Below are 24,692 nucleotides of genomic sequence, written 5' to 3' on the forward strand. Positions count from 1 at the left end.
TGGTCAGAGTCCTTTTGTTTTTTACTTAAAGAAAGTTAAATTTCAGAAAAATAAATAATAACATGTTTATATGCTTAAAATTGTTTTTAAAATTTGTTTTCTAAGGTTTTAAATTAGGAGAATTTTGTTTGTTTGAAGCTATCTATCATAATATATAGCATTAGTTATAATTTTTTGAAACTGAAAGAGTTAAGAAGACTTTCCATAAATAACTAGCTTCTGTTTGAGTAGAGTGTAGCCTCACGGAGTGGGCATTTTGCTGTCTAAACTGTGTCCTCCTATTTCAGGATTATTTTGTAGGCATTTTGCAAATTTTCTAAGAGTCTCTTTACACGCCCTTCCTATTTTGGTTTACATCTCTATCATTTTTACCATAGTTGTTGCAATATTTAGTATTATAATTGGAGTTATGAGAAAGAATGCTGTTGATTCTCCACTTAGTTTGATCCCTTTCAGCATCTGCCGTCCATTTAAATCTTCAAAACTTAGCCAAGTCATAGAAGGGACACTAGTAAGGTAGATTTCATTACAACAGCCATTTGTGTTGCCATGACAGGTGTTCTGTACCCAGAAAAATAGGACGTATGTATGTTATTTGTGTGTGTGAAAATAATCAGAAAACATTTCATACTGTTTGACCTTAAAAAAAAACCCTGCTATTTTCTGAATTAAGAACTTTGTAAAAGTTTGATATCTCTTAACCAGTGACACAGGTTTTTCTCTTTTTCTTTTGTTTTAAATTTTACTGAGAGGTCTTTCAATGGATTAGAATTTGAAAATCAGTTAGTTTCCCTTTTCCATTTTATTTGCTACGCAAAGAAACTGCTGTTACATAGCAACTAGACTGGAAGTGTGTTGTGATGTCTCTTGGTTAGTTACCAGAATCTTTTTGCACTTGGAAAGGACAGGATAACTAAAGTGAATTTTGATCAGAGTAGTAAAACACCCTACACCGACTTTGTTGGGAATTTTTTAAAAAGTAGTTTTAGAATAAGCATTTGTTTTTATAGATGCTATGTTATGTCAGTATTTTTAATGGTTCAGTGAAATTCAAGATACTTGTGTGCCATGTTCTGCTTATGAATAAGATGCATGTGTTTAAAATAACTTACATATTAATTTTCTTTAGACAATGGGATGAGCAGTTGGATCCTCGGCTAAACGCAAAACAGAAAGAGGCTGTTCTGGCCGTTACGACCCCACTTTCAATACAGCTGCCTCCTGTTCTCATCATCGGCCCCTATGGCACCGGCAAAACATTCACCCTAGCTCAGGCCGTCAAGCACATTCTCCAGCAGCAGGAGACCAGGTGAGATGGCGTTGCGTGTGCCCTGGTCTCATCAGCAGGGCACAGTTTCTGTCCTTGTTGTGAAGACAAAGCAAGGGCTAGAGAGACGATTTTCATCTTGCTTGTAAAAATTTAAAAAAGATACAAATAAAGAAAAAGAGCCACACTCAAACCCCAAAGCACTAAAATTTGAATTCTCTGAAAACGTACTGTTTTTAAAAATTGGCAACATAGAGAATGGTAGCTTTTAAATAGTCCTCAAAACGCCAAGTCTGCTAAGAGAGTGTGATAAATGTTAGTGCCAAAAGGGTTGGGTTTTTAAAAAATAATTTTATATGATAGATTTAAAAATAATTTGGGGGAACTTATCTCCTTTACAGCTTAAAGAGTAATTAAGCTTTAGTAATAATTTCCTAAAAGCATAACTGAATAATATGTTAGAGGTTACTGAGTAGGTTGAGGGAAATGTATTATATTAAAATGGCCACTGCTTTTTTTTGGTATTATACTGCTTGAATGGTTTTGTGTTTCATCATTCTTTTTATTTGCACCATTTATTTCAGCAGGATTCTCATTTGCACCCATTCTAATAGTGCTGCTGATCTCTACATAAAGGATTATTTACATCCATATGTAGAAGCAGGCAATCCCCAGGCAAGACCTCTCAGGTATTCTTTTAAGGCTTATTATGTCTCTGTATCATACTTTATTATTCTTAAGAAAAGGTGTCTATAAAGATTTTAGTAACTTTGAGAAAACCAAAATCTTTAACTGTGCATTGGCATTTGGAGGTTATGCCTTTTGAAGAAACCATTTAAATTAAGGAAAAATTTAAAAATCTTTGACCATTCATTTCTTAAACATTAAGTAAAGAGAAAGACATCCTTTTTTAAGTTTTGTATGTAAAAAATGTGGTGACAATCTGAGCCGATTTTGATGTGTTCCTCTAAAAGCTACTATATATAAATTTATGATTAGATCAGTTTTAATTAAAATTCTAGCATAGTTTGCACGGCAGAGTAGTCATGCAGTGATAGTTGTTTATGGAGATGGACTTTTGCCTGTGGTCACGCAGGTGATTTCACAGACGCCGCACGTTTAGGGAAGCATGAAGTTGAAGTGATTTCTGCAGCACGGTGTAACCGACTGGTACTTACAGCTCTTTGCTGTCATTTAAGAGAGAAAGAAAGTTCTAGGTTAATACAGGTCTACTAAGTGTCTATGGATAGGAAATGTTCTTAGATGTAGGGTTGTGGGGGAATAAAATCCTTTTCTTCAGAAAACAATAAAGAACCATTAAATGGTTATTATACCATTTGCTCTCATTGTTATATGAATTAATGTTTAGTTTTGCCATTTTACAAACTAATATATCATGCCCTATGTTGTTCAAATACAATTATTGTTTAAAAATTAATTTCTAACCACACTTTTGAATCATAATTCACTAACTTTTTCTTTCTAGTTGAGCTTAGGCATGGAAAAATGAGGTTACGCTATTTAATTCTTTAATAACCATAAGCAAAGCCATTCGAATGATTTTGCAATTGCATTAAAAAGAACAAAAGAGAAAAAAGTGGCATGGCCTGTTAACACAGGTTTTTATGCCGTACTCTGTTTCTACTCTGAAGACAAATTAGAGAAGAAATAAGTATTTTAAGTAGAACTCAGTTTTATTTGATAAGAAAATATCACATGTGTACAGTCACTATAAATGAAAATGTGATACTTACCAATGGATAAATTCATCGAAAACTAGTTTGCTTCAGATTCTAATCTTTTTTAGCCCCTAAGTGAAATTGAGTTAGCTAGTAGCATTTTGCTGTGAGTGTTCTTACTTCAGTGTCGATAAGATGTTTTATTGTTGGTAGAGCTTGTGTGTGTGCTTATGTTTGCGTATGTATGTTACGTAGGAACTGTGACAATCTCATTTATCATTGTACTTGGCTTGGAAACAGTGGAGTGAAGACCCCTCAAAGCTTGGTTGACCTAGCATAGGTCATTTGACATTTGGGGCAGGAGAGCTGTGGTTGATAAACACTGAACTCCATTATTTGGCTAGCATTATGTTTAGCTTTTCCCATGTAAAATTATGTTTTGGGCGTTACAATCCAACATGTAGTGCATCTAAACATGTAGGATAAGAAGTTATGTTCCAGTAGGGTCTGTGTATAGTTGTAGTGGCCCAAATACAGAAACTTGCCCTCTAGCAGAAAATATTTGAATTTATTTAAATACAAATTTCATGTTATTTCATTTAATAAGTGGAATAAAATAAGAAAAGACTTGGGCCTTTATGTGGCGCTGTATTTTCGCCATAGTTTTTCTGTTCAGGAAAGATGTTAACTTGTGAATGTATTTCCTAGGAGGGTTACTACATTGAAATGTTAGGATTTATTAGCACCATCTATTATGTTAACTGAGATTAATTTATAATTTTCCTAATGGACAACAAATATGAGTGGTATGGGAGATGCAGTAGAGAAAATTAGAATGGCCGAGCACTCTGGGGAGATCAGCTTTATGTGAATTGTCCCAGAACGCAGGGGAAAGAACACAAGAGGGCCCTAAGTGTCCGCATGTAACCTTGAAGACTTGTCTCTGTGGAATAAGAGTGATGATGACAAGTTTACCTTCCCACACTGTAGCTTAGTGGGCCCTAGTAAACGTGACAAAGTAGGGAAATAGCCATAAACATTAAATAGTTAAAACAGTAAATATGTTTAAATATGCACACTTGTCGTTAAAATGTGTAAAAATTCTATTAGTTGCCAGGAGTTGAGCTTAAATTATTTGGGGATGGAGGTTTTAGAATCCATTTTAATTATATTTAGTTTCAGTTTTTACTTCTTACTTTATTAGAATTAGAAGATTTAAAAATGGAATAGAGAGGAAAACAGTTTCTGTGTCTGCTTCTGAAAATCAGTAGCTGATTCTGGCAGAGTTACCACTTATTAGATAAAGGCTATCTATGGAGAAAGTGGACATTTACTGTTTTCTGGACAAATAGAAGGTATATGTTATTTTATAAAGATCTTTAAATAAATAAATAAGGTCTTTCCGATTCTGTAGTATCTTATGTAATAATATTTTGGGAGTGTTCATTGCATATGAATTCAATACATGAATAAAATTTCAGTGAATTGAAATGGTATATTACCAGACAGTCTTCTGTTTTAAATTTCAGTATAATTCATGTGGGGTATGTGGACAGTTTATTTCTAGAAATATGTAAATTACTTAGTTGGTGTCACCTTTTATACCATGGACTTGAAAGTGTCAATTCTCCAATTTTGAAAAATGTTGTTGGATGTGTTTTAAGTAATCTTATAGACAGTGTCTACCTTAAATGTTGCACAAAATGAAAGTACTGAGAAAATATTTAAGTCTTTTTTAAGTCAGCACTAGACTATTATATTTTTAACGAAATGGGCCTAATGATCAAACTTTGTATTCTTACTAACTTCATCTTGAGTTAGCTTTCCAAGGTAACTACAAAAAAGTCAGTAATGAGGCTTAGAACTTCAATTTCTATTTTTTCTTTGAGAAAGAAGCAGTGCTTGGAGTTAGATTTGATAAGTAATTTGGAAAATGAATTTTTCAATTTTATAATGAAATGTTCATTTAAGAAAATATGGGAAAGCATGAAGAATAAAAATTACCTATAACCTTACCAGTCAGAGATAACTACTACTAACATTTTACAGTTTAATTTCTAGTCATTTATATGCTTAAATACACACACGTAAGTTAATATTAATGGAATCATAATTTGTAAATACTGTTTCAGATAATTTGTAAAATGAGATTTTTCATATATTTAAAAGTAAATTCTGCTTTGCTGATTTGATTAAATATTTTTTATTAAAACCTAAAATATGTTTAAGATTTTTACATCTTTTAGGAGTGGTGTTGGTTACTTTCACAGTCCTTCCTATCAGTAATGCTTTTAAAATACATTACTTTCCTCTATTACAATTTATTTATAAGTTAGGGACATTTATTAAATGCTTTTTTTTTTTTTTTGCTTTGCTTTGCTTAAAAAAAGACAATCAGTTTTAATTGTTTCATGGAGGGTTAGAACACATTGTAGAAGATCATGAGGTTAGTGTTTGTGCATATGACATTTGAGCTGCCTTTGAAACGCTCTAGAGGAGACAGATGTCAAATAAATAGTTGGATATGCATCTTGGAGCTCAGAGGTGAGGTCTTGGCTGGAGAGAGAAGAATGTGTGAGTCATCAGGGTATTGGTGGTAATTGAAGCCATGGGCCTGGGATGAGATTGTCAGGTGAGAGGACAGAGCTTGATGAGAGCACTAAAGGCTAAGCCTTGAGGAACCAGCTTAGAGAGGTGGAAGGAAAGCAGGGAGCGGTTGAGTTATGGCAGCCGAGGGAGAGAATATTTCAAGGAGGGAGCAACCACAGAGCTGGATGCTGCTAATAAGTAACGTGATGGGCCCGGAAAATGTCCAGACGATTTAGTGACACGGAAGCTTATGTCCCTTGATTGGACCCTCACAGTCTCCTAAGTTCTTTGCTGCTTCACTGATTGCTGCTTCCCAGTCTCCTTTCCTGTGTCCCTCCATTCCCCAGCCTCTACATGTGGAAGTGGTCCATCAGCCATTCTTCCAACTAGTTTCCTTTTTATCTACACTTACTCTCCAGGTGCGCTCTTCTAGTCTCAGGGTTTAAGTATGATCTCAGTTGTATATTTCTTGTCTTAGGCATTCTTCTGAACTCCAAACTTATAAATACCTCTGCTTACTGGATATCTCTACTTGGATGTCTACTACTAAATATGTCCAAAACTGAATTCTCAATTCCCACCCCAAATTTGTTCCTCCCTATCACCACTACTGCCACTCATCCAGTTTCAAAGCCATGGAACATCCTTTCTCTTAAATTCCACATCTAGTATATCAGTAAATTCTGTCAGCATTACTCTCAAAATATGCAGTGATCTGACCATTTTCACATCTCTACTGTTACCACCCTGGTTCAAGCTATCATTTTTTCTTGTCTGGATCCTTACAGCGGCCTCCTAATGGGTCTCCTTGATATTGCCCCCTCCCCCTGCCTCTCTCCCAGTCCCTGGTCTGATGGAGCAGCTGGTACTGGTTTGTGAGAGCCAATCATGTGCATATCTTCCCAAGTTCATGTGAAATTGGCCATGATAGTAGGTTTTATACCCCAGAAACCAGCTAACACTGCAGATCAGGTCACCCCCACCCCGAAGGCTGATAGTTCAACATTTACCACCACATCACTGTCCAGCCCTCTTCCTGCCTCCAAAACTGTGTATTCTGTCCAAAGAAACAGAGGGGTCCTTTAACAACCTAAGGCGTGTCTCATGGCATGTGCCCTGTTACAACTCTCTGATGGCTTTCCATTGAAATCAGAATAAATCCAAAGTCTTTATGCAAGTTTGCAAGCCATGTGACTTGCCTCTGTGCTGGACCATAGTAGATACCCAGCAGATCTTTGTGATGTGGGTAGGTTAGGGATGGGGGGAGGTGGGTGGGTGGATGGATGAGTTGTTTCTGTACCATCTTAGTAATCTGTTGTGTGAGTCCTATTTCTGTTTTTCTATTGCAATTAATAGACGAGATGCTCTTTCTTAAGATTTTTCTGATGGTCCAGAATTTAAATTTATTTTTAAATTTCCAGAACTTTAGATAGAGGTCTATTTAAATATAGGTATAAGAATATATTCTAAAGTGAAATGCAAGTAACTTTTAAATTTCTCTTGTACGTATGCAATTCACTATATTTTATTAGCATAGATAATTAAAATATAAGTATATTTTTGTAAGAATATTCTAGGAAAAAAAAATAATTCCCAAATGGGAATGTTCTGAAGTAAAAAAACGAATGCTTATGAAACTCTGTGTGTCATTCTGTTGTAAGATTATTCTGAACACTTAAAAATAATTAGATATTTATCTTATCATAGTGTATATACTTTCTGCTTGATTCATTTTTTGGTGGGGGGAGTTACAGTTGTATGTTAAATTCTAATCCAGTAGAGTGTTAACAGTTACCAGACTTATTTGTTAATTTCCAGGTATTGTAGTCTTAACATCATAATGTCGCTATTTTGATAATCAGGTACTGGTAAATGTTAATAAGTATAAATAGGAAATGTTATCTTCTTTTATAGGGTATATTTCAGAAATCGCTGGGTAAAGACTGTCCACCCAGTTGTGCATCAGTACTGTTTGATCTCAAGCGCACATTCCACCTTTCAGATGCCACAGAAAGAAGATATTCTTAAGCACCGAGTGGTTGTTGTTACGTTGAATACTTCCCAGTACCTCTGTCAGTTGGACCTTGAACCTGGTATGCTGACTCAAGGCACAGAAGGGGTGCCTGAATGCACAGGGCTCTGCATTCAGTTTAGATCAGGGGTTGTGTTGGCCTGTGGGCCGTATCTGGCCTACTGTCTGGTTTTGTAAATCAAGTTTTATTGGATGGAACACAATCATGCCCATTTATTTACCTATATTTTCTGTGGATTCTTTTGTGCTACAGCAGCTGAGTTGAGTAGTTGCAACAGAGATTGTATGGCCAAAAAAACCTAAAATGTGTACTGTTTGGCCCTTCACATACACAAAATTTATCAACCCCTAGTTTAGACATTTTAGTGACTGCTACTCTGTTTGTTCTCTAATTGATCAGATGGTATTTACTTACTATTGATCATGTGAAAAATTCAAATTTGGACAGTGTTGGTCTTTTTACAATTTTCCCAAGTTTTTAATTTTAAAATAGTTTTCCATTAATACAGGGTAGAGACAACAATCATGATAGGTTTTTTTTATGACATACTATTAAGATTATTTAAGTACAGGAACTATGTAAAATCAAACTAATATTATACAAAGCACAGACAGATGGTGACAAGAAGTTCTGATAAATATGGCAGAACTTAACCATCAAAATGTGGTATCACTTTAAGGTAGTTGCTTTGGAAGAATATTCATTTATTACCGCTTTATTATAATTGTTGACATTGGTCAACGCTTTTTTGCTCTCTCCTTTTGGAATTGCTTTCAGAGCCAGTGACAAATTCTTTTAAGTCTCTGGAAGGTAGAGACAGTTCTCTTCATCTTGTATTCTTGGCACTTGGCCCAGGGTATAGACACCTGGAGGCCCTTGATAAACCTCTGTTTATCTTAAAGAATGAACAGTGGCCAAACTTTCTTTTTTGAGGGTAGAGTTAATTTTAGAAAAGCTTCAAAATCTTTCTGAGGCATATCTGGTAAATAAGGTAGGTTATCAAACTGAGCAATACCATTAGGGGTTGAAAAAAAAAAAGAGAGAGACGTGCCTCTCATGTAATGAGACTTATTTTTCTTGTGCACGCAGCTCATAGCTGGCTGGTGAGGGCAGTTACAAAAGCAGAGTTTCAAAAATGTTTTGAACAGTGGCTGCATCCATTGGAATGAGTTATATTTCCTCTCAGCTGACTTCTTTGATGGAACAACACTTATTTGCAATGTAAATGTTGGTATGTTTATTTAACAATCAGTCTCATTACTTCATGATTATACTCTGCATATTTGCCACGTAAATTAAATACCCAAGCCTCCTAAACAGTATAGTTTTGAGGAAGAGTAAAGAATGGCTTTGAAGAGCAAGAGTGTAGAACATTTATTGCAAGTCAACGATCTGCTTTGTTTTAGGCATTGTTTATACTTTATTTAATTCTCATATCAACTCTGTGGAGGGTTATTTTACAGCTAAGACAACCAAGGCTCAGGCTAAATCAGTTTGACTAATTCAGGTTTCTTTTACTAGCTTAAGCAACAGTATAACAATTTCATGATTTATTCAGTTTCTGATTTAAGCCTAGTTCTATTTAATTAAAATGTTATCTAATGAAAACAGATTTTTTTCACTAGTCTCAGTTTTTTCCAATTTGATCCTATAATTATATAGTCATCTTCCTTAATTAGTCTTGTAGAACAAAAAGCACAAATTCTCCTCAACAGGGAGAAAAATGCACGTGTCCAAATCATGCTTGGGCCACTGTCATTAAATAGACAACAGTTATTGATACTTGTACTGTCAACACAGCCATTTGTTTGAATGGACCGTGATGATGGTGGTGATGGTGGTGGCGGTTATTACTGCCAGTCAGTAAGGTTTAGAAAGTTCCCAACCTAGAAACAAGTTGCATTAGGAAGTTGTATAAACAGATTGTTTGGAACTTGTTGCTATCCGTGGAAATAGAGGTTAGGTTCTTGGGCCAACTCACAGGAGGCTAATTAATCTAGAGAGTTACAGCTGGTCAGAGAAGCTACTTTGTGTTGTTTCCTGTGCTAGTAAAAACAGGGCCCCCCTCTACCTCAGTGAGCTGGCCATAGGGGGCAACATTCACTTCTCCACATTGAGACAGCAAGATTTGTCTCCTGTCTCCTCTTTTAGGGGCAAAGAGGCTTTTCCTCCTTTCTGTACACAGATTCCTGTGCCTCAGTGTGAGTGGCAGCAGTAACCCAGACGTGGGTGTTTGCATCTGGGGGATATTTGAAAATGTACATTTTTGATACTTGTGTCACTTTTGTTTTTTTCTTTTTCAGACTGGTGATAGTTTTACAGCCAGGATAGGGTCTTAGGCTAAAACATTGTATATCATCTGTACGCACACATGCACGCGCGCGCGCGCGCCCACACACACACACACACACTAAACCTAAATAATCAAAATAGTGAATTTGCTAACAGATGACCTTTGTTTTTGGTCAAAGTTAGATTATCACTTTCTCCTTTATATTAGATTTTGGGTATGATTTTCTTTAATGTCTAATGTATGTGTTTAAGCTAAAGTTACTTATAAACTACCATTGTTTTATTTTTGGTGTTTTAGCAAATAAATAGTGAAAGGATTTTGGGCCTATCACTGTTTTGTTGCCAGCTTTTCTTTGTGGTGAAAAGCTGCTATCTTGTACTTTTAAAGTCTTTTTTATGTGTCCTGATTTAACTGTTAGTCTTGGGGCCATTAGTACCAGATGTCATTTACATATCTATTGTTGAGTAAAATAGTTATTCCTTTCAACTTCTATTTTTAAATAATGATTTAAAGATATGATCTTCTAAATTGAGGACTGGCATTAAAAGTACTCACAGCTCTTAAATCAGGACACTAAACTCTTTCCTTAAAAGAAAAACACTACTCCTCCCTTTATCACTGCTGTAATATGCGGTCCTGTGTTTATACTGTACTTCGCAGGGTTTTTTACACACGTTCTATTAGATGAGGCTGCCCAGGCCATGGAGTGTGAAACCATTATGCCCCTAGCATTAGCAACTAAGGACACGCGGGTTGTCCTGGCTGGTGACCACATGCAGGTGAGTGCCCTCTGAGTCACCGTGTTGAAAGAAACTTCTGTTATATTTTGATGTTTAATGTTTTGTTTTCTAAAACAGCCTATGAAATTGTGCCATGCATGTCAGTTTAAGTACTTTAAATATCTCTATACTAATAGTGGAAAATGTTGGTGTTTCTGAAGGAAAATTGCTACCCCACCCCACTTTTTTTCCTTCTTTGGCTAGAGAGTGGAATGAATGAGTCTATCAGTGTTCTAATTGTCATGTTTATTAATTTGAAGTTCCGTTCTCTGTAGTATGAATATTTGATTCTTACTTTTCTTTATCAAATAAATTTAAATTATCCTTCTTACGATTCCCCAGTTCCTGTCCCCAACATTTGTTTTCCTGAAGGGTTAATTTTTCATTATCATGGGAAACAAAGTGCCTAATTAAAAATAATAGCCAAAATCTCAAAGAACTTGTCTGATCTTAATACCGATGCATGAAAGAAAATTACAGTTTTTCTATTAAAATATCAGTTTTGCAAAGTTTCAGTTTGAGGTTCTTTCTCTTTTGTCACGGTTGGTTGAGATTGAACCTACACAGTGTTGTAGCTATCCATTTAGGAAAGAGTTGAAGGTAGAGGGACAAGTTCTGTTTTTGTTTCTTTGCCAGAAGTTTAATTTTGTTCTTAGCATCAAAGTTATAATCAAGGATGGCTCCTTACACTTTACGAGATAAAGATGGCTTTTTTGCTAATTATTAAAAATAAGTGTTTTAGTCATAGGCGGTGTATCCTGCTAGCTCACTGTTTAAAATAGTTGCTTAATTTTAGTGAGACAGTTGATTGACTCCCCCAATGATGCAGTGGGTTGCATCCCTAAAATTACTAAGGTAGTAGCTATTTATTATTAAGTTGGAAGAGTCTTTTTTTTTTTTTTTGCGGTACGCAGGCCTCTCACTGTTGTGGCCTCTCCCGTTGCGGAGCACGGGCTCCAGACGCCCGACGCGCAGGCTCAGCGGCCATGGCTCATGGGCCCAGCCGCTCCGTGGCATGTGGGATCTTCCCGGACAGGGACACGAACCCGTGTCCCCTGCATCGGCAGGCGGACTCAACCACTGCGCCACCAGGGAAGCCCGGAAGAGTCCTTTATTAACCTATGTGTAGAAACTCTAGGTTAGTGTTGGCATGCTGAAACGAAAAGTTAGAAAATTTAGCCTCATTCTATATAGTAGTAAAATTGTTCCTAGAAAAATATGTTTGACTCTGCTTATTCCAGCATTCAGCATGTTGAGGTTTAGTACATCAGAAGTTTCAGCATGGTGGATTTTTTTTAAAGTATGTTAAAAAAAATACTACTTGTATATTTAGTTAAATTCTCTCCATGTGTCTCTCTGTTACAGCTCAGCCCTTTCGTTTACAGTGAGTTTGCCAGGGAAAGAAACCTTCACGTTTCACTGCTTGACCGGCTCTATGAGCATTACCCTGCCGAGTTTCCCTGCAGGATCCTCCTGTGTGAGAACTACCGCTCCCACGAAGCTATCATCAAGTAGGTGTGAGCTGCCCCTCTGTCACGCTTTGTGTGGTCCGGTGGAAGGGGACTCAAAACAGCACTGTTCCTAGGGACAGATTATTCCCAGCAGAGTTACATGGTGTCCCTAGTGTTGCAAATTATGTTTAATTCTATGTCTGTGAAAGTATACTTCAGAAGTCAGTTGTAATTTATTATAGTAGGGCAGTTCTGGAGACAAAAACTTCAGGTTCTACTAGCTATAAACATATTTTTCTGTGACTAAATATATAATGTATATGTAAAACTACATGGTGTAGTAAACAAATATGTTGACAAGCCGCATAATGGTTTGCGCATGTGTGTCTGGCTGTGTTATACAAGGAGTCTATTTGAAAAGAAAGGAAGGATGGGAGGGAGGAAGGAAAGAAAACCATGCAACTTAGTAATAAAGTTTTAAAAGGTCTCTATTAAACATAGTATGCATCTATACAAGTAAAAGTATCATAAATGGTAGCCCAGTGAGTAGTCACAAACCAAACGTACCCCTCAACCAGCATCCAGACCAAAAAACAGAATGTTCCCAGCACCCTGGGAAGCCCCTTTGTGCTGCATTCCTGTCACTGTCACCACCAAAATCTTAGGATTTTTTCAAGTTTAGTGTAATTTAATAATATTGATTATGGCGGTCATGTGAAACTAATTTTTAGGTTTCTCTGAAAGCAGTAGGAGAGATATAAAAATAAGTTTAGATTTAAATATGGCTTTTATCAGTCTCGAAATGTGATTCCCCTTTTATTGTTGCCAGTCATTTGCTGCAGTCAGTGATGAATCGAGTACTACGTAATACCTTCATTAGTAGAGTATTCATTTTACAGTTGACTGGAATACCCTTCAATTGTGTGTATTGTTTCAGTGTCTATAGATCTTTGTGTTTGCATAAGTATATGATCCACATAAATAAAAATATACATTTAAAAAATTTGAGTACAGAAAACCATAACAGCTAGCAAATTTCCTCATGAAGCAAGAGTTCCATCTAGTACTGAACTGTCGTCATTTCTTCCTTTTCTTTCTATGTTCTGACTTCATGCCTTCCCCAGGTCAATTCATTTATCGGTGGTATACCAGGAGCCCACTGTGTTTTCATTGCTGTGGCTAATTTTGGTGAAAATCTTGGCATCATGGGTATTAGATGTTTGGATTAAAATTAATCATGGGCATAAATCAACGTGAGATTTGACTGGTAATTTTTTCTTACGGGTAAAATTAATTTTGATGATAGGTTACTTTTTATTTATATATTTATTTCGGTCTTTTTCTGCAGTTACACCTCTGAGCTCTTCTATGAGGGCAAACTGATGGCCAGTGGAAAGCAGCCAGCACACAAGGATTTCTACCCACTAACCTTCTTTACAGCACGAGGGGAAGATGTACAAGAGAAAAACAGCACAGCTTTTTATAATAATGCAGAGGTACCTTAGTCCTTTTTGCAAATTGTTGACATTTTTGCAGTCATATATATAGTCTGGTCTTATTAAGCATTTATTTAAAATTTTGGGTTGATATTTTATTGTGTGTTGACTTCATTTACATGAAAATAGTATGGAAGTTTATTCTTTCTTGTGTAACATTGATTTGTTAAGATGAATCTGCCATGGGAAACAAAAACTTTGATTTACATTTTGTCTTATGCCAAAATACAGAACCTCATTTAAAAGAAGCCATCTAAAATGGACTGAGGTCACAATTTATAGTGCACACTCCAATGAGGCATCGTTTTACATGAGTAAAAAGACTTGACTTGTGGAATCCTGCGCTCCGGGGGGTCACACAGACCCACATGACGATGGTGCTAACCCATTATGTGCTGCAACGTGTGTGGTTCTCTCACAGTTTCTGACTTTTTAAGTTCAGAGAAAATGTGGGGAGTATGAGGGGTCAGATCAGGTAGCAGACTAACACCTGTGATGTCTTTAGGGGCCAGCGGGCCAGAGAGCCTGAGGTTTGGTTCTGGCTGTCACAAGGGAGTGGAGTTCTGGACTTCAGGAAACCCAGGGGAGGATGTGTGCATCGTTGGTCATTAGAAGAATGATTCGTGATATGTGATCTCCATCTCCCTTTCTTCCCTTGAGTCCCGTGATTTACTCATTTTATTTACCAAAAAAAATGCCATTTATTAGGTAATAGTAATTCATCTTTCCATTAAAAAATTGGTCAGAGGCCTGTAGTTAGAAGTCAGTACAAGAAAATTGACAGTACCTACTTGATAAACTCCTAGCCAAAAGTAAAGAAACTTGACATTTTAATTAGTCTGTGCCAATTAATTTTAGCAAAAGGTAAACTTTTCTTTACCTGTTTGAAATATTGACAAATAACTCTAGGGTTTCCTTTATTACTTTTGCACTCAGGTTGGGAACTGCTGGCTGGAAAATCAGTTAAGAAGAGAAAGGAAAATAAATACACTATTATACTGTCTTTTATAATTAACCATGTAATTACCTTTAGTAGTATGCTCTGTTTGTGTGAATTCAAATTACTGTCTGGTGTCACTTGCTTTCAGCCTGATGAATTTCTCTTAGTGTTTCTTTTAGGGCAGGTCTGCTAGTAAAGAATTCTTTCAGTTTTTGTTTTTTTCTGGGCATGTCTTTATTTTGCCTTCATTTTTGAAAAGTAGTTTTGCTGGATATTAGATCATTGAGTTACTTCTTTCAGCACACTGAAATATGCTTTCCTACTGCTTTATTGCCCTCATTGTTTCTGATGAGCAGTCATCTGTTAATCTTATTAGAGTTCTTTGTAAGTGATGAGGTGTTTTTTTGTTGCTGTTATCAAGATTTTGTTTTTGTCTGTGACTTCTACCGTGTTGACTATGGTACGAGCGAAGGAGACAGCCTGCTTCACCCACTGTCCCGCGCAGGCCCTCCCTGTGCAGCAGGAGGTGGGGAAGGGGAACAGGTGCCACCCAGGTGCTGCCAGCTGCTCATGGCCTCCTGCTGCACCTTGCTGGGGCAAACGAGATCTCTGATGTTCATCCACTGCTGTAACCGCCTGGAGTAGCTCTTTCCCCCCAGGGAGCTGGAGCAGGTGGGAGCTACCCCTCAGCTGCTGAGACAGTCCTGTAGGACAGGGGGCTGCGGGAGAGCGGGGCAGCCCCAGCCTTCCACTCTTCTTCCTGACTTCCTGTAGACTTTGGTGAAACAACGCTTCTCAGTGTCTTGGCAGCTCTTTGATCGTCTCCAGAGACTTCGAACGATTATCTGTTGGCCTTGACCAGCTTCATAGATGTCTATCTGGGAGAGGGCTTTCCCCAAGCTCCTCATACCATTCCAAGCCTGTGTATTTTGACTACAGTTTTATGCTGCCTATTATATAAGGGGTAACAGAGGGACGAAGTGGAGAACTGGTTATGTGTTGCTTGTTCCTTATGGGTGAGAGCGCCATGTTTTCAATCCAGTTGACTCATCGGAATCCTTGGACGGTCTGGGTAGTTGTTTCACTTGCTGTTATTTCATTATAACAACAGGATGACTAGAGTCTGTTCCTCTGTCATTCATTGAATTTATATGTAGAAGTGGGAACTGCATCCTGGCCATTAATCCTCGAGTTCTTAAAAGGAATAAAACTATCAAATTTTTGTATATTTACTATTATAAATTTAAGTAGATATTAACTAACAAATAGTAAATAAATAATGTATTTAAAAGACATTAAAATTTTCTCCTTCCTCTCTCTGCCCCTGGACTCTTGCCTGACCCTCTATTGAGCTTGCCTTATAATACGTATTTTAAATTAGGAATCTGTTTTCTAACTATACAGTAATCTCTTCACAGGCAAGGAGCGTGTTTTAGTAATCATTTTGTCCCCTACTGTGCCAAGCATCAACACTATTTGTTTGATGAATTCATCGAATCAAAGTAGATTAAACTACACTAAAAGTTCTACTCTAATTCACTAAGTGGGGTCCAGAAAATCCAGATGGTAAAATACGGGCTTACTTCACTGCAAGGTTAATGACAGGGCGTGGGCAGAGTTGTACCATGAGAAGGCAGTGAACTCTGAGAGTCTGTCCTGAGGTCCAGATTTGCCCCAGTCCCAGCTGCGGTTTGCTGCCAGCTGTTGGCTGTTCTGTTTACTTATATCCACGGGGAGAGGAGGAAGGGTAGCCCTCGCACTGCTGAGACGTTGGCGGCGCTGACTCTAGGGCTCTCCTAATGGGTTTCATCGGCCTGAGCTACAGAGTGGACTGAGAAATACTGGGAACGTGGGGTTGCCGGTCCCACGCGCCTCTCTCTAAACAGGAACCCGAACCTGTCCCCATTTGAGAAGGGGGGCCAGGTAAGGGGTGGGGCCAATGGCCAGTTACATCGTCTCCGATTTTCACGTTTTCACTGGGTGCACTATTGTAGAGATTTACTGCTTGAAATGTAAGCAAAAATGTGTTCACATCAGCAAAGCACTATTCCTGGTTTGAGGTGGTTTTAAAACGACATTTGCTAAAATGGAATCCTTTGTACATCAATTTCAGTTACCATATTCTTTTCTCCAAGCACTTGTATAACTTTAATATGTATACATGTACGTTTGTTTAAAGGTCTTTGAAGTGGTGGAACGTGTGGAAGAGTTAAGAAGGAAGTGGCCAGTAGCGTGGGGGAAGTTAGATGACGGCAGTATTGGTGTGGTGACTCCGTATGCCGACCAGGTGTTCAGGATACGCGCTGAACTTCGAAAAAAGAGATTATCTGATGTTAACGTCGAAAGGGTGCTAAATGTTCAAGGTAGCTATTAATGGAAATGAATTGTTATTCAAATGGTTAGATCTTAAAGTGTGTGCGCATTTGATTTTTAGTTTTCAAGATCTCTTTTCTGGACAAGCAATTATGTATTCGTTTCATACCAAGTTCTTTAATGCCAAATTTGGCAATTCAAGGTCGAGCTCATTTACATGTTCGTTCAATTTCTATATCCAAATAAAAGAAGTATCAACAAATGGATTTCCTCCATGACTGTAACTGTAAATATCTGTATGCTGTAGTTGCAATCGCAGTAGCGTACAACACCTATTGTTGTTATAATGTATCTGAGGACTAATTTGTTTATAAAGATTTTTAAAAGCTTGTACCTGTCAAGCAAATTTTTAAAGGCATAGCTTGTTCTTCATCTAGATTTTCCTAAGTGAATAAAGCAACTCTTTTAAATTTTCATGTAATTAGTTGCTATGAAATTTGTGCATTTAAGTAAGTGAAGCAACACTATAATGTGAGTGCCAGAAAAGCCCAGTACAGTCTGAAGTTTCATGGTAATATACAATAATAAGAGTAATACAATTTCTAGATTATGGGGGAAAAAAATAGCTCCAGTATACCATGCATTCAGATCACGCAGAATTTGGGTGTGCATTTTAGAAAGAATATTACTAATAAACTAGGAAGCGTCCAGAGACGACCTAGCATAGTTAGTGGTCTAGAAACTGCCCTGTGGAGTCAGAAATGGTTGAAGGAACTAGGATTGTTTGGCCTGGAGAGGAGAGAACGAAGAATTGACACTAGAACTGTATTCGCATCTGTGGAGACTTGTCATAGAATGAGGGAAGAGATGTGTCGATGTAAGAAAGAACATGTACAGACTAGTCTCTCTCTAGGCTTCCTTATGGAATCAGTTCTTTTGGGTGTGTTTCCAGAAGTAGAGTTGCTGCATCATATGTTAGTTCTATGTTTAATTTTTTGAGGAACCGCCATGGTATTTTCTATAGTGTTTTACATACTGTTTTATATTTCCACCTACAGTGAACAAGAGTTCCAGTTTCTCCACATTCTCATCAACACCTCTTATTTAGCAATAAGATTTAAAAAATGAAATGCTTTTATTATATGGCTCAGAATAACAGTCCTCTTATTTTTAATTATTTTTTTTTTACAGGAAAGCAATTCAGAGTTTTGTTTCTTAGCACAGTACGTACAAGACATACTTGTAAACATAAACAGACACCAATTAAAAAGAAAGAGCAACTGCTGGAAGATTCCACAGAGGACTTAGATTATGGTTTTTTATCTAACTATAAGCTTCTCAATACTGCCATCACAAGAGCACAGTCCCTGGTTGCCGTGGTGGGTGATCCCATTGCTCTGTGCTCTATTGGAAGATGCAGGTAATTATGTGTTAGTGTTTGCGACATTAAAGGGGGAAATGTAGAGTAATTTGCATCCCTGTGCACATATTTATATGACCTCCTGGCTAATTAAAATCAAGTTTAGTCTTAACTAATACCCAGTGGGAACACAAAAATATATTGCTTTGAGCCTATTCATTATGTACGTGAAATTGTGTGTTCATTGAATCAATCATCATTCATAAGGTGTTTCCTGAGTGCCTACTGTGTTCTAAGTACTCTTCTAGCCACTGAGGATACATCAGTGAACAAGACACAAAAATCTCTGCCTTTGTGGGGCTTAACATTTTATTGGGGAGGAGAGGAACACCGACAGTAAGCAAAATAAAAACACTGTAGTATTTTATGTGGTAAGTTCAGTGGAAGAAATAGAACATCAAGGGGCATTAGAAGTGATGGGGTAGGGTGGGCGGTTTGTGATCTCACATGGTGTGTGTGGTCAGAGAAGGCCTCACTGAGAAGCTGACTCTGGAGTTGAGGGTATGAGCTACGCAGGCTCCTGGGGTAAGAGTGCTCCAGGACAAGGGACTGACCAGTGCGAGGTCCTGAAGGTGGTTTTGTGTGTGTGCGTTGTCTTTGATGGAGACTGAATTTCATACCCATACTCCCCTCTTTTTTCCTTCATTATTGTTTTAGCTTGTTTGTGATGAGTTTCCTTCTCATTTTCTCTCAAGGCTTCTCAGTGCAAATCTTTGTGTCTGGTTAATCCAGAGGATCTTAAAATTAGGGGGTTAAAAAGGGTTGTTACTTGTATTTGGAAAGAACTGTTAGTATTCCTTAGATTGTAGCCATAAGGAATGTTAAAATATCAACATAAATAAAAAACTTCTCCTTGTACACTTACGATTTATACTAGTTAATAGGACTTTTAACTGTATGAAGCCAGTAATATAAGACTTGGCCTACGCAATGTTGAAAAACTATGTTACAAAAAAACAGTTGAACAGAAATTTAGAATATCCTTTATGAAAAAGAAAGAAATACACGAGGGATTACTTAAAATTTTTTAAGTATTCTAGTACCTGTCAGAGTGAGTTCAGAAAAGTAGAAAGAGGTGCCGATGGTCTCAAATACGCCTTGGGTAGTTATTTCTTCGTGATATGTTAAAGTAGACAAAGTTGTTAGGAAGTGGCCCGTTTAAACCAAGTTTTCTGTTGCAATATAGATATAGCAGCATTTTATTATCTGTTTTCCTGTCTCAGCAGGAAAAAAGTATTCTATGGCAAAGGAAACAATTTGGGACCTTTAAGAATAAGCTGCATACATTAGAGTTTAAGATTCCAAAAGAAGTTAATATACTTTATAGGGGAAAGCCATTAATCACGTAGAGTTTAATTTATGGTTACATTCTGAAGAATAACCTTTTATTTTTAAGGAAGTAAAACTTGAATGGTCCATGATTTGTTTATATATAGCTAAACAGCTCTATTGTAAAATATCTTTAGTTTCTTGTTTTAAAAATAGATTTCCATTAATTTTTAGCCACTAATGACAAAAAGTTGGGGAAGGAACTATATATAAATTCCAAGATACCAATGAATAAAACTAAGTCTATTAATTTGGCTTCCTTCCTGAGAAGTTCACTTTAGTTACTTTACTGTTCATTGCAAATATATTTGGTTAGAATATTGCTGTGGTAGTTTACCATTTTTGTTTATATTTATCATTTGATAAATGTGAGAACACATACAGTTTGATTAGAATTTTATTAGATTAACACATGTAAAGTAGGCCGACATGTATTAAAAGCAACTAGAAACTGTTGTGGGAATAAATAGGTATAACAGTAGTCTTGAGTGACATTACTTTTGGACATTCTTTATAAATAACCCCAAACGTTTACCAACATGCATATTTTTTAAAATCATTACCCCTTTCCACAGAGGTATATTATACTGTGAATTACGAGATCAGCATTTTTCACCCCTTCTCTGACATAAGTCGTTATTTTCTCAGAGCAAATAGGTGAATGATTCTTCCTGAGGCCATGCTATCAGAATGATCCAGGGCTAATTTTTAACTTGAAACCAGGCCTACAGGTTGCTTATTTCTTACTACTCAGCTGGAGTGTGTCAAGGCCCTCAAATTAATTTATAAGCTAAGTAAAATACTTTCAGAGAGTCCAGTACATTGTGTAGGGAGAGAAAATCATGTGACCCATAGCTGAATGGGAATGCTGATAATCTGTTATTTGGACAGTTTAATCAGCTCTAACCCAGGAGCTGATAGTTGAGGCTATGGATGTTTATGCTTTACTCTTTCCAGTTTCATTAGAAATTAAATTAATCTCATAATACAGGTAAACCTGGAGGACATAATGTGATTCTTAGGTACTACACTAATGAAGGCGTGAATTCTTTGTATCAATAGTTTGAGTTAATCAGGATGTCTCTCTCCCTTGCTCATTTGATATTTATAAAAAACTAATATGGTATTTCCAAATATTGATCAAGTTTTCAAGGAATGATTACTGTGTTTACTATACCAGTTTAGAAGGCAACCAGTTGTATAATCTTTTTTGTTGTAAAGGATTTTTAAACAATTTTTCTGTTAACCCTAAATGGATGGAGGGAACTTTCCCTTCTCCCACTTGCCAAACAAACAAATATTAATGTAGTAGCTGCTGTTTATTGACAGCTTTCTCTGTGCCAGGTGCTAGGTCAAGTGCTTTGTACACTTCGCCTCGCTCAGTCATCCTAATGACCCGGTAATGTGGGTATTTTATTTGCATTTTAAATGGGCGCCTGATGTAGAGTTTAAATTACTGCCCAGGACCACATAGCTACTAAGTGTCTCACTCAGACAGATGTCAGATTGACCTCACCGGGTTACCCTGCCTTTCCGAGGAAGCGAGGCGTGTGCGTGGATAAATCTACGCTGAGTGAGGAGAGGTGATGGGGGAGGGGAGGCGGGGCGTGTTCATGCGTTTTTCCAAACCAGAGAGTTTGGAAGAGATCTCTCTTTGAACCGAATTTCTTCATTAGCGAATTCCGCCTGCTCAGTGAGATATAAACCTATTTCACACGTGTAGAGGTGTGTGTATGTGCACAGACACCCTCTCTCTCTGTGACCTGAGGACACCAAGTGATTTTTCAATGTTTTATCAGCGATCCTAGAAGCAAGGTTAGCATGAAAATGCAAGCAGACTTTGGGTTCATGCAGTGATTGAACGTAAGGTTTTGTCTTCTGAAAGTAACACTTACGTTCACAACGTAGATTCCTGTGGAGAGGTTCTTAAGGCTGAACATAAAGGGCAGCTTTCAGTGCGCATTTCTTAGCAACACACACTTCCTGTAGCTGCATGAGCGTCTTGTTAGCCTTTATGTCTTATTGTTGGAAATACATATTTAATATTTTATAGCATTTTTACCTTTCCTGTTGTTGACATGGAGGCCTGAAATTTTTTCTGGACCCATTTCTTAAACTCGTCTTTAAAAAATTAGAAAAGATGGTAGAAAGCATATGTAAGAGAAACATAGTTTGAAATGAAAATCTGCAAAGTTTTATGAATGTATTAATAACTCCATTCCCATTCATATACTAACTTTTATAATATAAACCTTTTTATTTATGCTTCTTGAAGCCATCTTGATTACCTGCTGTCCACCTGGACACAAGGATACCGACTTGGGAAGAGACCATATCACGTGTCTTTCATAGCATAGTAAAACAGTATTTGAACCTCGTACCAAAGATAGGCGTGCATATTTATAATAGTCATTCAAAATCCTAAAACTTCTTATATGTTATCTTTTGTAATATGTAATATTTTTAATATTTGGAGATCAATTTTCAAAACTTCAGGAGCAACAGTGTACAACTGGATTAATTTTGAATGTATTTTTCTCCTTTAGTATTTATTAATTTGATTAGGAGATAAATAATCATCATTAAAATTAGCATTCCAGGGCTTCCCTGGTGGCGCAGTGGTGTTAAGAATCCACCTGCCAATGCAGGGGACACGGATTCGAGCCCTGGTCCAGGAAGATCCCACATGCCGTGGAGCAACTAAGCCCGTGCACCACAACTGCTGAGCCTGCGCTCTAGAGCCCGCGAGCCACAACTACTGAAGCCCACGTGCCTAGAGCCCGTGCTCCACAACAAGAGAAGCCACCGCAGTGAGAAGCCCGCGCACCGCAACGAGAGAAAGCCCACGAGCAGCAACAAAGACCCCGTGCACCCAAAAATAAATAAATTTATTAAAAAAAAAAAAATTAGCATTCCAACTTCCTGTGTTTTTCATAATTTAATTCTTTTAACTTAGTCAGTTAATGTTATGAGCTTTGCTGTGACAAGCGTCAGTTAATTAAAAGAAAAATATAGGAATAACTGGTTAATTCTTAAGTTCCTTATGAGAATTATTTACTTTGTGGTTCAGATTTATGTCTGAATTGGCTTTTCTTAGTCACCCACCCAGCACCAGGCTACTTTGGCCCCATAATTCAAATTTGTGTGTGTGTGTGTGTGTGTGTGTGTGTGTGTATAATATATATATGTATACATACAAATGTGTATATGATGAGTATGCCTAGAAGTACAAATCTTTGATAAAATGAGTTATCAATTTTGAAATCCTTGCTTACTGTGTGGATAACAAAATCTGTCATTCCAAATTAGTGTGCATAGTCGAGCACTGACCATGTTACTTTCATTGATCAGCCAGAATTAATGGAGAGCAGAATTTGTATGTTCCACAGTAGTAGACATGACTGTAGTTTCAGAACCAAACTTCTGAAGTCTTGTGATCTGGTGGGAAGATTATACCTGAATCATAGATGAATACTGGGCCTAAGGATTTGGGGTTGGGGTGGGGGAATTCGAAATTAATCTTTAGTTGCTTTTAGTCATTTCTGTGATCTCGTCCACTGAAATTATAAACTGATCTTCTAAATCTTTTCTGTAGGAAATTTTGGGAGCGGTTTATTGCCCTGTGTCATGAAAATAATAGCCTACATGGAATCACTTTTGAACAGATCAAAGCTCAGCTAGAGGCTTTAGAACTAAAGAAGACATATGTGTTGAATCCACTGGCACCTGAATTTATCCCCCGGGCTCTGAGAGTGCAGCACACGGGAAATACCAACAGATTGCAGCAGTCACCCCCCAAGGTAAAGCCTGTCAGTGAAACTGAGGAGGTTAAAGAGAGAACAGTGCAGAGACGTCAGAGCTTTCTTGGGCTGCAGGTTACTTTACGTGTTGGAATTGAAGGTTACATTTGATGGCAACCAGTTTCTGCAAGGAACTCGTCCAGTGTGGACATTAATTGAAAATACAGTGTGGTGTTTAGCCATGCTGCTTAATGGCATAAGTCATCCTCAAAAAGTTTTCAAGGGGGCTTCCCTGCGGTCCGTGGGTAAGACTTCACCTTCCAGTGCAGGGGGTGCAGGTTTGATCCCTAGTCGGGGAGCTAAGATCCCACATGCCTCGCAGCCAAAAAAACCAAAACATAAAAAAACAGAAGCAATATATTGTAACAAATTCAATAAAGACTTTAAAAATGGTCCACATCAAAAAAATCTTAAAAAAAAAAAAAGTTTTCAGGTACCTGGTTAGGTCTGGTGCCCTTTGTATAATATAACCTCCCGGTCCTCTCTACTGATAGACTTATTTTAGCAAGATGTGAATAAAACAAAGCAGTTTAAAAGACCGCCACACGTATTAAAAGCATGCTCTTATAGAATATTATATAGCATGCTTTTACAGCATATTTTTATAAGGAACAATATAATAATAGCACTATTTGTATAAAGAAAATAGCTCTAACCTCTTGTTGGTGACCAATTCAAGTGGTGTTTGACACAGAAAATTTGGCTGACTGCTTGAAGGTTACTTTAATCGACTTTGACCAGTGTTTGTTGCATAAGAAGTAGTCCAGTCATTGGGATGGGATGGGATGGGGGGGAATCAAGGCCCCCATGTCTACTTTTGAACTATAGTTATTTTGGTCAGAAACAGCTGGTTTCTTTGCTAGATTGCCTGAAAAAAAAATGCTTGCACTTACCGTCTAGAAAAGAAAGTTATGAGTGTGGCATGTTTAGTATTTGTTCTGGTTTTTGGGGTGTATTTATAGTCATCAGCATGATATTAAACTTATTGACATGAATTAAGAGAGTATGCCAGTTTGGGGCTTCATTTTAAAAATGTAAAGCTTAATGTGCAAGAAATAATTATTGGTTTAATATCTTGAAGAACTTTTAGCTGAGTAAATATTAAACTGAGACGAGAACTGCTTTCTGTTTTAATGTACTGTTGTCTGAGTTTAATAAAAATGGACCTGATATACAATAATGCTTTAGTTACTTGGGATTAAGCAGATTAAGCATTTTGCATAACTGAATCCTCTAGATTTCTAAAGTTTAAACTATTGATAAATTAATAATCAACTTATTTATCAAATAGTTAAGTTTCTTC

The 24,692-nt window shown here is 37.2% G+C and overlaps 1 protein-coding gene across 3 annotated transcripts in view; it reads left to right on the top strand.

The window, feature by feature from the left end:
- HELZ (helicase with zinc finger) overlaps positions 1 to 24,692 on the top strand; it is a 154,873-nt gene that overhangs the window by 68,907 nt on the left and 61,274 nt on the right. For 2 of the 3 annotated variants that reach the window (XM_082678006.1, XM_082678007.1), the window contains exons 16-24: positions 1,130 to 1,309; positions 1,855 to 1,956; positions 7,450 to 7,628; positions 10,522 to 10,640; positions 12,006 to 12,151; positions 13,440 to 13,587; positions 16,707 to 16,890; positions 18,032 to 18,260; positions 23,185 to 23,389. In XM_082678006.1, coding sequence (XP_082534132.1) covers positions 1,130 to 1,309; positions 1,855 to 1,956; positions 7,450 to 7,628; positions 10,522 to 10,640; positions 12,006 to 12,151; positions 13,440 to 13,587; positions 16,707 to 16,890; positions 18,032 to 18,260; positions 23,185 to 23,389 — 1,492 coding nt within the window. The remainder of the gene's footprint in view (positions 1 to 1,129; positions 1,310 to 1,854; positions 1,957 to 7,449; positions 7,629 to 10,521; positions 10,641 to 12,005; positions 12,152 to 13,439; positions 13,588 to 16,706; positions 16,891 to 18,031; positions 18,261 to 23,184; positions 23,390 to 24,692) is intronic. The other variant, XM_082678008.1, reaches the window with a different exon arrangement.

This window comes from Grampus griseus, assembly GCF_964374135.1.
Source record: "Grampus griseus genome assembly, chromosome: 20".
NCBI classification, from domain to species: domain Eukaryota; kingdom Metazoa; phylum Chordata; class Mammalia; order Artiodactyla; family Delphinidae; genus Grampus; species Grampus griseus.